Below are 13,740 nucleotides of genomic sequence, written 5' to 3'. Positions count from 1 at the left end.
AGCTCGGCACAGTGCTCCCGAGTACCCTGGACAGCACAGCAGCAGTGCTCTGGAGTCCCTGGCCCCCTAAACAGCTTGCAGTGCTCTGGAGTCCCCTTAAGCAGCAGTGCTCATGGAGTCCCTGGCCTCTAAGCAGCTCAGCAGCAGTGCTCACGGAGTCCCTGGCCTCTAAGCAGCTCGGCAGCAGTGCTCATGGAGTCCCTGGCCTCTTTTCTGACCACCCAGAGAGATCGCTGAGCCTCGCTCAGCTCTGAGCTCACTGGGGCAGTGCTCAGGCCCCTGCCTGCAGGACACACCCCCAGGGGCCAGTGGACAAGCTTGGGGCCTGCAGTTCCGAGCGACAGTCATGCCTCGCACCTAAGGAGCCCAGGGCTCAGAGCAGGGAAGCCACTTGCCCAAGGCCACACAGCAGCCAGGCCGTTCGCGTCCCAAGCCCGCGGTCCAAGTCCAACCCCAGGGCCGAGGGCTCCGGCACGGGGGCAGCGCCTGCGGCTCCCGCCCGCCCTTGGCCCTGGACGGTCCCAGAGGGCTGCAGAAGCCGGGGGGCACGGACAGCCATGCCCTGGCCAGGGCCGAGCTGCCTCCCTGAGGTCACAGGTCCCGGGGTCTCCCCTGCTCTGCCTCCTCCCTGGGCCACGTGGACTCTGTGCCCAGTGCTCCACAGCGTGGGGCTGGGGCGGGCGAGAGCTCGTGGCCTTCCCGGGGCTCGGGAGCTGCTGAGCTGCCCCACAGACGTCTGTTCCCCGGGGCCCGGGGCCTGGTCTCCGGGCTGCAGCCCCCCCCCCGCAAGCCAGCCCCTCCTCCCCGGCCTGAATAATTCAAGCTCCAATTAGGGTTCCGCCTCGTTTGGTGCTAATAAATGTTGTGGAATCGCTAAGTGCATTTCCTCTCCCTTTACAGTGGCTCAGCGGGAGGCCAGAGGCGGAGAACAAAGGAAGACCCTCCTCTCCCGGGGCAGACAGCCCCCCCCCCCCCCCCCCCCCCCCCCCCCGCGCAGAGCGGGCTTCAGCGCGGGGCGGGCGGGCAGGGAGGAGGGACACTGAGCCCCCCGCCCCCCGCAGGCGCCCACGAGGCCCAGCCTCCCTTCCACGCACCACACGGCCCGGCCAGCCCGGGATGCGGGGGTGCGTGTGTGCAGATGGTGTGTGGTTTGCGCGTGTCGTGGTTCGTGCTGAGTGTGTGGTTTGTGTTCACGCGTGGGGATGTGGACGTGCTGGCGTGTCGTGTGTGGATCTGGTTTGTCTGTGCATCCGCAGGTGTGGTGTCTGTGTGCGCGTGTAACTGTGTGTCCGCTGGTGTCTGCGTGGGGCTTGTTTACAGCATCCTGTTTCTCTGGTGTTTGTGCATGTCTCTGTGTGTAATGATTACTGTATTAGGCCCGTACTCATGTGTGCTGTGTGTATAAATGTGCGTATGTCTGTGTGTCTGTGTGCACTGTATGTGGGGTGTGTGCATCTGTGTGTAACTGTGAAGTCTGCGCGTAACTACATGTCTGTGGGATCGCCATATGTGGAACTCCGTGGTCTCTGTGTGGTATTTATGGTGCCTGTGTGCGTAACTGTATTCTGCAGAAACGTGTGGTCTCTGTGTGGTGTCTGTGTACGTAACTGTGTATGTCTGTCTGGGGTGTATTTTTCCATGATGTCTATAGAGCTATGCGGTCTCTCTGTGTTATTCGTGATGTCTCTGCATGGTCTCTAACTATTTCTATGAAACTTCGTGGCCTCTGTGTGGTATCTGTGTGTGGAACTGTGTCTGTGGCTGTGTGGCCTCTGTGTGAAGTGTTTGTATTTTTTTGTGATGTCTGTGGAACTGTGCGGTCTCTGTGTGGTATCTGTGGTATCTGTGTGTGTAACTGTGTGTGTCTGCGGAAGTGTGTGGCCTCTGTGATGTCTGTGGTGTCCATGTGTATGTAACTGTGTATGTCTGTGTGGGGAGTGTGTATTTTTCTTTGATGTCAGTGGAACTGTGTGGTCTCTGTGTGGTATTTGTGGTGTCTGTGTGTGTAACTTTGTGTGTCTGTGGAACTGTGTGGTCTCTGTGTAGTGTTTGTGGCGTGTCTATCTATGTCTGTGTGGGGTGTGCTATTTTTCTGTGATATCTGTGGAAATGTGTGGTCTCTGTGATGTCTGTGGAACTGTGCATGTCTGTGGAACAGTGTGGCCTCTGTGTAGTGTTTGTGGTATCTTTGTGTGTGAAACTGCATGTGTCTGTAGAACTGTGTGGTATCTGTGTGGTGTTTGTGGTGTCTGTGTGGCTGTGTCTTACTGTGTGAGGTGTGTTTATTTTTTCTGTGATGTCTGTGTGTAACTGTGTTTTCTGTGTAACTGTGTGATCTGTGTGGGGTGTGTATATCTTTCTGCAGTGTCTGTTTAAGTGTCTATGTCTAGGTGGGGTGTGTGTATCTGTGTGTCTGTGTGGGGTCTGTGTGTCTATGTGGAGTATGTCTGTGTGTACTGTGTGTCTGTGTGGGGTGCGTATCTGTGTGTGTGGTGTGTGTCTGTGTAGGGTGTGTCTGTGTGGGGTACGTGTCTATCTGTGTGAGGTGTGTGTCTGTCTGTGTGGGGTGTATGTATGTCTGTCTGTGTGGGGTGTGTGTCTGTGTCTGTGTGGGGTGTGTGTCTGTGTCTGTGTGGGGTGTGTGTCTGTGTGCCTGTGTGTCTGTGGGATGTTTGTCTGTGTGGAGTATGTGTCTGTGGGGTGTGTATCTATGTGTCTGTGTGGGGTGTCTGTGTGGAGTGTGTGTCTGTGTGGGGTGTATGTATGTCTGTCTGTGTGTGGGGGTGTCTGTGTGTCTGTGTGGGGTGTGTGTGTCTGTGTGGGGTGTGTCTGTGTGTCTGTGTGGGGTGTGTCTGTGTGTCTGTGTGTGGTGTGTGTCTGTGTGTCCGTGTGGGGTGTGTGTCTGTGTGTCTGTGTGTGGTGTGTGTCTGTGTGTGGTATGTGTCTGTCTGTCTGTGTGGGGTGTGTGTCCGTGTGGGGTGTGTCTGTGTGTCTGTCTGTGTGGGGTGTGTGCCTGTGTGTCTGTGTGTGGTGTGTGTCTGTGTGTCTGTGTGTGCACGAGCCCGCTCTCTCCCACGGCAACAGTCCCTCCCTGGGTGAGGAGACGGGGCTGCCCCCGGCCATCCAGGGACCGCACAGTGCCATGTGGCTGAGTGGGTGGCTCTGGGCCCCTCCAGGGAGCGGGTGCAGCCCCGAGGCCTGCCCAGTGGTGAGGGCGGCGGACAGTGGCGCCCGGGTGACCCTCTCAGCCCCAGGCCAGCCACGCCACACGGGCAGGAGCGCGCCCAGGACACCCGCAGTGACAAAGCGTTGTCCCAGCGGGGGGGGGACACATGGGAAGGGGGGCGGCAGGGCAGGACGCCTGGCAGCTTCTCCCGGGCACGGGGTCTCAGCACCCCCCACCATCCCCCTCCCACCCACTACCCACCCCCACCATCCAGCCACCGCAGCACCCGCCCACGACCGTCTCCTGCCAAGTAACCATCCACCACCTACGTCCACTCCAGCCCACCCAACACCTGCTCCCCCGCCCCCCACCAGTCAGCCCCTTCCCCCGAGCCCCCCAGACACAAATACGGAGAGGGCAAGCGGGAGCCACACGCCACAGACCTGCCGCCTGCCCAGTCTTTGTCTCTCTCCCCCTCTCACACTCACACACACTCACACGCACACATACACACGCTCACACATACACACACTCACACATACACACACTCACACTCACACATACACACACTCACACACACGCACACATACATACACACACGCACACATACACACACTCACACATACACACACTCACACATACACACACGCACATATACATACATGCACACACACTCACACTCACACATACACACACGCACACACACATACACACATGCACACACATACACACTCACACGTACACATATACACGCACACACTCACATACACATTCACACACACGCATAAGGGCACACACATGCACACACATGCATGCGTGCACACCCGCACCCCCCCTTACGCACACACATGCACACGCACACACCTGCCCGCGCCTGCGCCCGCTCACCTTCTCCAGGAGCTGCCTCAGCTGCTTGGTGCGGGCGTCCCGCGAGCACATGGTCTGCTGCGGGGCGACCACCGTGCAGATGCAGCGGCCCTCGCTGTCCTGGGCGGAGCTGTACACCTGCCAGCTGTCCTCAGGGTTGGCGGGCAGCACCTGCAGACAGGGGCACGTCAGGGCCGCCCCGACACCGCGCGGGGCGCCGGGGGTGTCTGCGCACGGGCTCGGCGGGTCCACTTGAATCCCCGCCGCCACGCCGCCGCCACGCGGGACGGGCGGGTCCAGATGCCCGGCCTGGGGGAGGGGCGGGGCGCTGCAGCCCAGAGCCGGCCAGCGGGGGAGAGCCCCCTGCGCCCTCAGACCCCCGGGGATGTCCCCAGGAGCAGGTGACATGTGGAGCCTTGCCCGGGGCCGCACCTGGTCCCACTGTGGGCCCCCCCCGCCTGGATCCACCTGGCAGACAGACCGGAGACCCTCCCCTCCGCACCCCTGCACCCCGCAGCTGGCTTAGGCAGGGGAGGGGAGCACAGGGTGGGGGTCGGACCTGCCCGTATGCGTTGGTTGGTTTTGGTCCGGACTGAGCCCCTCGGGCTGAGCACAGAACCTGCTGCCTTCCCAACCGCCCAGGGTCTCCAGGGGTCCCCCACCCCAGCCCCGCGTCCTTGGCGGCAAAGAGGGGGCAGGGGTGGGGCCGTGTCCTTCAAGTCCTCCCGGCCCGCCCCTTCCAACGCGGGCCCCTCGCCGAGACCGAGACCGAGACCGCCCTCCCGAAGTCGGCCCAGCCCCAGGCCTGGCGCGGGAGAACCGCGCCTGGGCAGCCGGGCGCTCGGGGCGGGCGGGGAGGGGGGCAGCCTGGCGGGACGGGGGTCCTGGCCGCCTGGGGGCCGGAGGAACGGCGGGAGGGCGCAGGGGCGCTGCAGCGCGAGCGGGGCCCCCGGGGCCCTCCGGGGCGCTGGACTCCGCGCCGGCTGGCCCCGACCCAGCGGGGGCGCGGCGCTCCAGCCTCCACCCGGCTCGCGGAGTGACCTTGGACAAGTCCTCGGGTCCCCGCCTCGCCTTCCCCACCTCAGCACCCGGGGACTTGCTGGAGTTGGCCGAGCCGCGGCCCCCGCCCCGCAGTCCCCGCTCGCGGAGCGTCCGGGGCGGGGGGCCGGCGGCGAGGGAGTGGCCGGCGCGGGTCCGGGTCCGGGGCGCGGGGCGCGGGGCGCAGGGCGGGCGCGGGGCGCGGGGCGCGGGGCGCGGGGCAGGCGCGGGGCGGGCGCCAGGCGCGGGGCGCGGGGCGCAGGGCGGGCGCGGGGCGCAGGGCGCGGGGCCGGGGCCGGGCGCGCGCGGGGGGCGTGCGCACTTACGCCGGTGCTGCGGTCGAGCGTCCCGCCGCTGGCCGCCGAGAGCTTGGTGGTGTTGAGGCCCACCAGCGAGGGCAGCGTCTGGGACATCCAGTTGGTGATCATGGCCATGGTGCTCAGCACAACCCCGATCTTGAGCAGCGGCACCGACATCGCGCCTCGCGTCGCCCCCCGCGCCCGCGCCGCGCCGGCGCCGGCCCCGCGCCCCGGGCAGCCTCAGGCGGGCCCCGCGGCGGGCAGGGGCGCCCGGCCGAGTCCCCGCGCCCCGTCCGCCCGCCGCCGCCCGCCCGCCGCCGCCGGCCCGCGCGCCCCGGCCATGCCCGCCGCGCCCGCACAGCGGCGCGTCCGCCGCCGGGAAGGGCCGCCCGGCTCTGAGCGCGGCGCGGGCTGCGCGCGGGGGCCGCGGCCGGGGGCGGGGACTCGGCGGGCGCGGCCGACGCAATCTGCCCGGGAAACGGGCGGGTTTTTCCTCTCGCGCCGGCTCCCCGCCGCCCCCTGGCTGCGGGTCGCGGGGGTGCACGCGCGAGGCCCGGCCGGGGGCCGCCCCCGCCCCCCGCGGGGCAGGGGCGCGGCGGCGGGGCGCGGGACCCCCGGGGGGCGGGCGGCCCCCCGGCCCGAGCGCCGCCGCGGCCTCGCGCCCCCGACGCCGGGGTCCGGGGCGCGGGGACGGGCGCGGCCGGCCCGGGAGGGCTGGGACCCCGCGGGGGCCGCTCGGGCGCCGCCCCCCGCCCCGCGGCCGTGCCGTCCCGGCGGGCCGGGCCCCTGGGCGCGCACCGGGGCTTGTTTTCCGGACGAGGGACGGGGTGGGGGCGGGGGCGCCGCCGCTCAACAGTTGGCGCAGGGCGCCACCTCCCCGCGCGCGCGGGTACTGCAGCCGGGCGCGGGCTCACGCACCGGGCGCCTCCCCGCGTGCCCGGACCACCCGCGCCCCTTAGAAGCCCAGGGCAGTGGACGCGCGCTGCGCCGGATGGGGGATCCGCGCCCGGCCAGACCCAGACGCGGCAACAACGCACGGCCACAAGCAACTCCGACGTCACAGCAGCGGACTCAGGGCTGTGCCCAGACCAACGCTACCACCTGGCCAGGGTTGGTACTGCCCAGGGACGTCCGCGGGCCCAGCGTGCTGGCCACTTGCTGATGGAGACCCTGGGTGAAGCCTTCGATGCCTCAGTTTCCCATGTCCTCTCTGTGGGGTGCCAGGGGAAAACTGAGGGGCAGCTGCGGTGCAGCCAGCCGGCAGCCTGCACACAACCCGCGGGCAACTCGTGGGCCGGTGAGGGGCTGCTGGGGACCTCCGCCCTCTCCCGGGCTGCCTCCCGTGGGCACGGTGGCCGGAGCGCCAGCAGCCCAGGGCAGAGGTCTGCGGCCGCCTTCATGGGCACAGTCGGGGGGGGGGGGGTGCAGAGGCCTCTCGAGGGCCCCGAGAGCTTCTGATTTGATCTGATGTCGGGCCCCGGGACGATGTGCAGCTGGCATCCACACTCAGGAGACACGGCCTGGCTGGCAAACCGCACGGGACTGCTGTCCCCGAGGCCACGTGCTCGGGGGCCATGGCGGGAGGGAGATGCCGGCGGGGCTGCCCAGCAGCTGGGGTGGGCCGGCCCGGGGCCAGGAGTCGATGCCCTGACCATGCCCTGCCTGGCTGGCTGGGGCCTGGCCTGGGCCTGCACCCGGCGATGGGCTGCCCACTCCCCACCCCCCACCCCCGGCTCCTCCAGACTCGCTGTGCCCAGAAGGAACCCCACACCCCTGCACTCTGCCCTGCGCCCCGCGCCCTGCGCCCCTCACCCCTGCACCCTACCATCTGGGAGTGCCCGTTCCCAAGCTCAGAGTCCGGCTCACTGTTGGGGTCACCGCTACCTCCCCCCACCCGAGAGCACCAGCAGATGGCGTCTCCGGAGGCAAAGGAGGGCTGGGGTGGAGGGACCGAGGGGCTGGACGGAGGGACGACAGCGAGGGCCGGGTGGAGGGCCAGGGGTCAGGGGCCGGGGTCAGGGCCGGGCTGGATCCGGGCCGGAGTCGAGAGCAGAAGGCGAGTGTGGACCCCGGGTCCCGGCACCCAGGGCTGTCTGCACGCGGGGTCTGGAGGTAGGGCAGGGGGCAGCCTCCTTCTCTGACACTGAGTGTCTGACCCAGCCCCAGAGGTCACGGTCCAAGGTCATGCAGGGTCCGCTGCTCCCTGTGCCCCCCCAGCCCTAACCACCCCATCTGCCCCAGGAGTCACTGAGTGGGCAGGACTGGTCGTGGCCATGGAGGGCCCCTGGGAGGAGGGGCGGGGGCCCTGGAGCTAGTCAGCCACTGACCCCACTCAGGCAGGACAGAGCCCAAGGCCCCACCTAGAGCCATCACCTTTGGGGGCCAGAGTCCCTACGTGTCAGTTTGGGGGCACACAGGGCCACCGTGACCCTCAGGGGTCCCAGGGACAGATGCCCGGAGCCCCCACCTGCCGGGCCCAGCTCAGACGTCTGCCCAGTGGCGCCCGGCTCCGGCCTGCTGGGGTCACCTGTCCCTCCCCTCTCTCACCCACTGGCCAGCCTGGCTGGGCACACAGGGACCCACCCGCCACCCGCAGCAGCTCCGGGCAGGCGTTACGTAACCAAACACCCATCCCCGCACCAACGCTCGGCTCCTGCGGGCACGCAGGCACTGGGGCTCCACGTGCCGGGAAACGCAGCAACCCTCCCCCTCCACCCCTGCATTGCCCCGTCCGGTCCCCTGGGCTCCCTAATGACACGGTTTGGGCCCTGTGGCCCTCTGGAAATTACACCTGTTTTTCTCACATCATTCGTCCAGGCTGGGGGGTTTGCAGAGAGGTAGAGAAAGAAGGGGGGAAGCAGGGCAGCAGGAGGGAGAGAGGAGGGGAGGAGGGAGATGGGAACAGCAGAAGGGGGGAGAAGGGAAGGGAGGTGGGAGGGAGAAAGAAGGGAAAGAAGGAGGTGATGAGGAGGCGAGGGGAGAATGGGGGGTGAGGAGAAGGGGAGGGGCAGAGCGGTGGGAGAGGAGGGGGGGAGGGGCATCATAGGAACCTCCTCAGCCTTTGTGCGAAGGAACTTTGAGAGGTTCTGGACCCAGACACCAGGGAGAGCTCAGGGCTCCTGCGCCCTCTGCCCCGCCGCAGGAAGGCGGCCACGGGCAGGGCGGTCAGGGGCAGGGTGGTCAGGGGCAGGATGGACACGGGCAGGATGGACATAGGCAGGACAGTCGGGGCAGGACGGTCAGGGACAGGACGGTCAGGGGCAGGGGAGTCGGGGGCAGGACGGACATGGGCAGGATGGTCGGGGCAGGGCGGTCAGGGACAGGGCGGTCAGGGGCAGGACGGACACGGGCAGGACGGTCTGGGCAGGGCAGTCAGGGGCAGGGCGGTCGGGCAGGACGGACACCGGCAGGACGGTCAGGGCAGGGTGGCCACAGGGAGGACGGTCGGGGCAGGGCGGTCAGGGGCCCTACGTGTCAGTAGGTCATGGCAGGGCGGTCAGGGGCAGGACAGACACGGGCAGGATGGTCAGGGGCAGGACGGTCGTGGCAGGGCAGTCAGGGGCAGGACGGACACGGGCAGGACGGTCGGGGCAGGGCAGTCAGGGGCAGGGCGGTCAGGGCAGGGCGGCCACAGGGAGGACAGTCGGGGCAGGGCGGTCAGGGGCAGGACGGTCAGGGTCAGGGGAGTCGGGGCAGGGCGGCTGCGGCAGTCCCACGGGAAGTCCCTGAGCCCATGTGAGGGCAGCAAGTGGAGCGGCTGCCCCCGAACCGCCGTGGTCAGGTGTGGCCGGGCCGGGGCCTCGGACCTCGTCCAATCAGGGGAGCCCTCCTGGGAGCCGCTCTGCGCCCCAGTCCAGCTGCCGAGCTGCCCTCTGCTCCTGACCAAGGCCACACTGACCGCCGCCGCTTTCTGGACGGGGCTCCCCGGGTGGACACGGCCTGGGGGGGGGGGCCAGGCCCGCGTCACGTGACGCCTTTGGCTTCTGCCCGCAGCAGCCCGGGCCGAGGCCACCCTGCGCCCTTTCCCGCCCCGAAGGCCGCACGTCCTGCTCTGTCCCGGGGTGGGGCCCGGCGAGGAGTGGGCAGCAGCTCTGAGCCCCAGCACCGCCAGCCCTCTCGGCCTCCTGGGATGGCGCAAACTGGGCCGTGGACCCCAGCGGGGAGCGAAAAGGGCCGCCCCCGAGCCCTGCTCACTGCTCCGAAGACCCCCCAGGCGGCTGCCTCCTGGCCCCCACCTGGGCTGGCCGTGCCCCACAAGCCCTGTCAGAAGCCGAGAGCCGGCCGTGTGAGGACACACCCGCCCACCCGCACCCCTGCGCAGCCCCACACTGACGGGCAGTGAGTCTTCCGTCCCCAGGGTCACACGGCAGGCGTGTCCGGGACTGCCATCGCGGGAGAGGCAGGAACGAGGGGGCGGGGGCTCACACCAGAACCGGCAGAGCCCAGGGCGCCCCCAGCCCCCCCCCCCCGCACGCCCCCACCCCTGCACTCGGCCGCTCATCCCCATCCCGACAACTAGTAGCAAACGCAGGCGGAGGCCGGGCCGCCTGTCCTGGGGCAGAGGTTGCTGGATGGCCCCAGGGCACTGACTCGGGCGGCTTCAGTGGCCCCAGGACTCACCAGCCAACAGGGTCAGGGTGGGCTCAGCCCCGTGAAACCAAGCACAGGAAGAACTCGAACCCCAGTCCTCAGCTCCTGCCGCCAGCCTCCCGCAGCACAGGCAGGCCTGGGGGGCACGGGCCGGGGGGTCCCCGCAGAGCAGCTGAGCCGAGGCCAGAGGACAGCCCGGATCCGGCCTGAGGGTCACTGCGTCGGCCCCTGGGGACACCCACCTTGCCCACAGCGCCCCCAGCGGGGCCTGGGTCCACCCTGCCAGGGCTGAGGTGACCGCAGCCGGGCCACCAGCCCGGGAGGACGGCAGGGCAGGAGGGCGGGGCTGCGGGGCACCGGCCTGCGCCAGTTCCAGCCTGGGCTGCCCACCCGCACCGGCCCCCCCCCCAGGACTGCCCCTCTGCCCACGTCCTCTGCCCCCTCCTGTGGGGTCAGCCGCAGCCCCCAGACCCCGGCACGGACAGCAGCCTTGCACGCCCGCCGCCCCCTCGCCGTGAAGCCACCGCCCGCCCTGGCCTCCCCAAGTCCCCGAGTCCGCGCTGCCCCCTGAGCCAAGCAGGGCCACAAACAGGCCCCAGGAGCCCCCATGGGCTGTGATGCTGCTGCCCAGGCTCCAGGGCGAGACCCAACGCCACCAGCCACCCCGCGAGGGCAGGGGCGGGGAGAGTGGGGCCGTGCGGGCTGGGCTCCCGGAAACTCCACTCAGACTCTCCTCGCAGGGGCCACGGAGGCTGCGAGGGGCCGGGGCCAACGTCAGGGTCAGCAGCACAAGGAGAGGAGGGCGGCGGGAGCCTGGACGCCCGGCGTCTGCAGGAGGCAGAGCTCGGGCACGGAGGAAGGGCACACGCCACCTCTCGGGAGAAGCCGGGGCGGGGACGCACAGAGCCCCTGTCCTGGACGGGGCCTGGCATGACACAGCCCGCCAGCCGCTCACGGGCATCACACCCAGGGGGGCAGCGCCAGGGTGCCACAGGGGACAGATGGATGGCCCTGTGCTGCCCGCCCCGCCATGGGCACCTCACAGGCTGTAGAGTGGGTTCTGAGCTGCTGCAGACCTCACTCCCACATACACTCACGGCATGTGTGCACACACATGCATGCATGTGCACCAGTACACATTGGCATGCACATGCACACGGGCATGTGTGCAATCATGCACACACAGCTTGTGTGCATATGAAGCAATAAATAGACACTGTGCATTATGCACACATGGACATGTGTACATGGTTCACTGCACACACAGATGCAGCACACCTGTGCACACAGGGCACAAGTGCATGCACAGAACACATATGAATATATGTGCACATATGCACACAGATACACACATGTAGACATGTAGCAGACTTACACATAGGGACATGTATACAAGCAGCTCACATGTGTGCATACACATGGGCACATATACACACAAGGCACGTGCATGCACACATAAACAGGCACATGGGCACACATGACACATATGCACACACTGCATACACATAAGTATGTGTGCAGCACACAAGAGCACATGTACATACAACACACAATGGGCACATATGCACACATAGCATATATACACATGGGCCCATGTACGCAAGCACACATATACACACAGGGCACATGTACGTATGCAGTACACACATGGACACTGGCACACACAGCATATGTACACATAGGGCACATGTATACACACAGCATATATATAAACATGGACACATGAATACACTCAGTGTATATACACACATGTATGTGACTGTGACTGTTATCCCGTTGCTCATCAATTTGTTTGAGCGGGCACCAGTAACATCTCTCATTGAGAGACTTATTGTTACTGTTTTTGGCATATCCAATACATGTATACACACAGCATATATACACGCAGGACACATGTGCAATTCATCAAAATATGCAAATAGAGCGCATGTGCACATACATGCATACATACACAGGCATACAGACACAGACATGTGCACATACAGCCCATAACGGCATACACAGGGATTTGTGTGCATACATGCAAGATGCACCTGCACACGTGTGTTTACATGTGCACACTCACACATACACACATGTGCCCACCACACGTGTCTGGGCCCCTGGGAGGTGGTGGCTGAAGTGGGAGGGCGTGTGGCTGGGGGCCCCGAGGGCAGTCCCCGGAGCCTCTGCCCCGTCTGAAGCCCAGCGGTCTCTCAGCAGGGTCCCTGGCCTGCAGGGCTGCACCCGAGGGCCCAGCCTGGGGCCCACACTGCTCCCCGCCCCGGCTGGGGTCCCGCTGCAGGACCGTGGGCAGTGCCGGGGCGGGGAAACGGGGAGCGAGGCTTGCCGGCGCGGCCTCTGCTCCCAGATGCCCCCGGCCAGGGCCGCGCTCAGGCGGGGCCGGGAGGGCAGGTGCCTCTGGGCCGGGCGCCGGGCTCAGCCTCAGAGAGAGCAAGTTCCCCGGGGAACCCAGGCCCGGGAGCTGGCCAGGGTGCTGGCCGCGTGCCCGGGTGCTGGCCAGGGTGCTGGCCGGGTGCTGGCCAGAGTCGGTCAGGGGCTGTGTGCAGGCCAGGTTCAGGCACAGGGATCTGGCCAGGGGTCCAAGGAGGAGCCTGAGTCTCGGAACACAGCCCGGTGCCTGCGAGAGGCCACTGGGGGGGGCCGGCACCGAGTCTAAAGACGTGCCCGCAGCTCCCCTGCCTGAGACCCAGTGTGTGTGTGTGTGTGTATGTGTCTGTGTCTGTGTGTGTGAATGCATGTCTCATGTGTCTGTGCTTCCCTGAGTGTACATGTGTGTGACGTGCACCTGTGAGTGTTCTCAAGTGTGTCTGTGTGTCTGTGTCTTTGTGTGTGCCCAAGTGTGGGAGTGTATGACTGTGTGTATATGACTGTGTTTGTGTGTGTGTCTGTATGTCTGTTATCTGTGTAATTAAATGTGTTTGACTCTATGTGTGAGTGCACGTCTGTGTACAGCTCTGTGACTGAGTGTGTGAACTGTGTGTGTGAGCATCGATATGACTGTCTTGGTATATGAATGTGTATCTATGCGATTGTGTGTCTATGTGTGTATCTACATGAGTGTACATCTGTGAGTTTGTGTGTTGTGTGTATCTGTGTGTGTCTGTGTTGGTGTGCTATATATCTATGTGATAGTGTGTCTGTACCTATGACTGTTTGCTGTATGTTTCTATCTGACTGTATGTTGTATCTATACATGTAATTGTGTGTATCTACATGACTCTGTGTGTGTCTGCGTGTATTAATGTGATTGTGAGTGCATATCTATGTGAATGCATGTATTCTGTGTATAAACATGTTTCTGTGTGTCTGTGTAACTATGTGATTGTGTGTGAGTGTGTTTCTATGAGCCGATTTGTGAATGAGTGTATGTCTGCATCTATGTGATTGTGTCTTTGTGTGAATGTGAGTGTATCCACATGATCAGTGTCTCTGGGTGTGTATCTGTATGACTGTTTCTCTACGACTGTGTATCTTTGTGACAGTGTGTCTACACGTGTGTTTCTATGTGACTGTGTATGTATCTATGTGACAGTGTCTGTGTGGCTGTGTATGTGACAGTGTGTGTCTGTGAGTGTGTGTCTATGTGACTGTGTGTGTGCGCGTGTGCATGCACCCCCTCTGGCCAGGCTTCCGGGCTGCCGGGAGAACTTCTCTCCGGGAGCCCACGCAGAGCAGCTCCAGGGACCCGGCCGTGGTGGGCTGTAGGGGTCCTGGGGCAGGGGCCTTGGCGGCCGGGCCCGCGGGCAGGGCGGCCCCCCGCAGCCCCTCTCCCCACCT

At 65.4% G+C, this 13,740-nt stretch overlaps 1 protein-coding gene across 2 annotated transcripts in view; it reads right to left on the bottom strand.

The window, feature by feature from the left end:
• The window catches only part of OLFM1 (olfactomedin 1), a 29,711-nt gene that overhangs the window by 15,278 nt on the left and 693 nt on the right, over window positions 1-13,740 (bottom strand). The window contains exons 1-2 of one of the 2 annotated variants that reach the window (XM_055123978.1): window positions 5,398-5,628; window positions 4,055-4,204 (exon numbers count right to left, since the gene is read on the bottom strand). In XM_055123978.1, coding sequence (XP_054979953.1) covers window positions 4,055-4,204; window positions 5,398-5,547 — 300 coding nt within the window. In that variant the 5' untranslated portion in view covers window positions 5,548-5,628. Of the gene's footprint in view, window positions 1-4,054; window positions 4,205-5,397; window positions 5,629-13,740 lie in introns of those variants that run through there. The other variant, XM_055123987.1, reaches the window with a different exon arrangement.

This window comes from Sorex araneus, chromosome 1 (assembly GCF_027595985.1).
Source record: "Sorex araneus isolate mSorAra2 chromosome 1, mSorAra2.pri, whole genome shotgun sequence".
NCBI lineage: Eukaryota > Metazoa > Chordata > Mammalia > Eulipotyphla > Soricidae > Sorex > Sorex araneus.
Note: the sequence above shows the minus strand (reverse complement) of the source record. Positions and strands in the feature narration are given on the sequence as shown.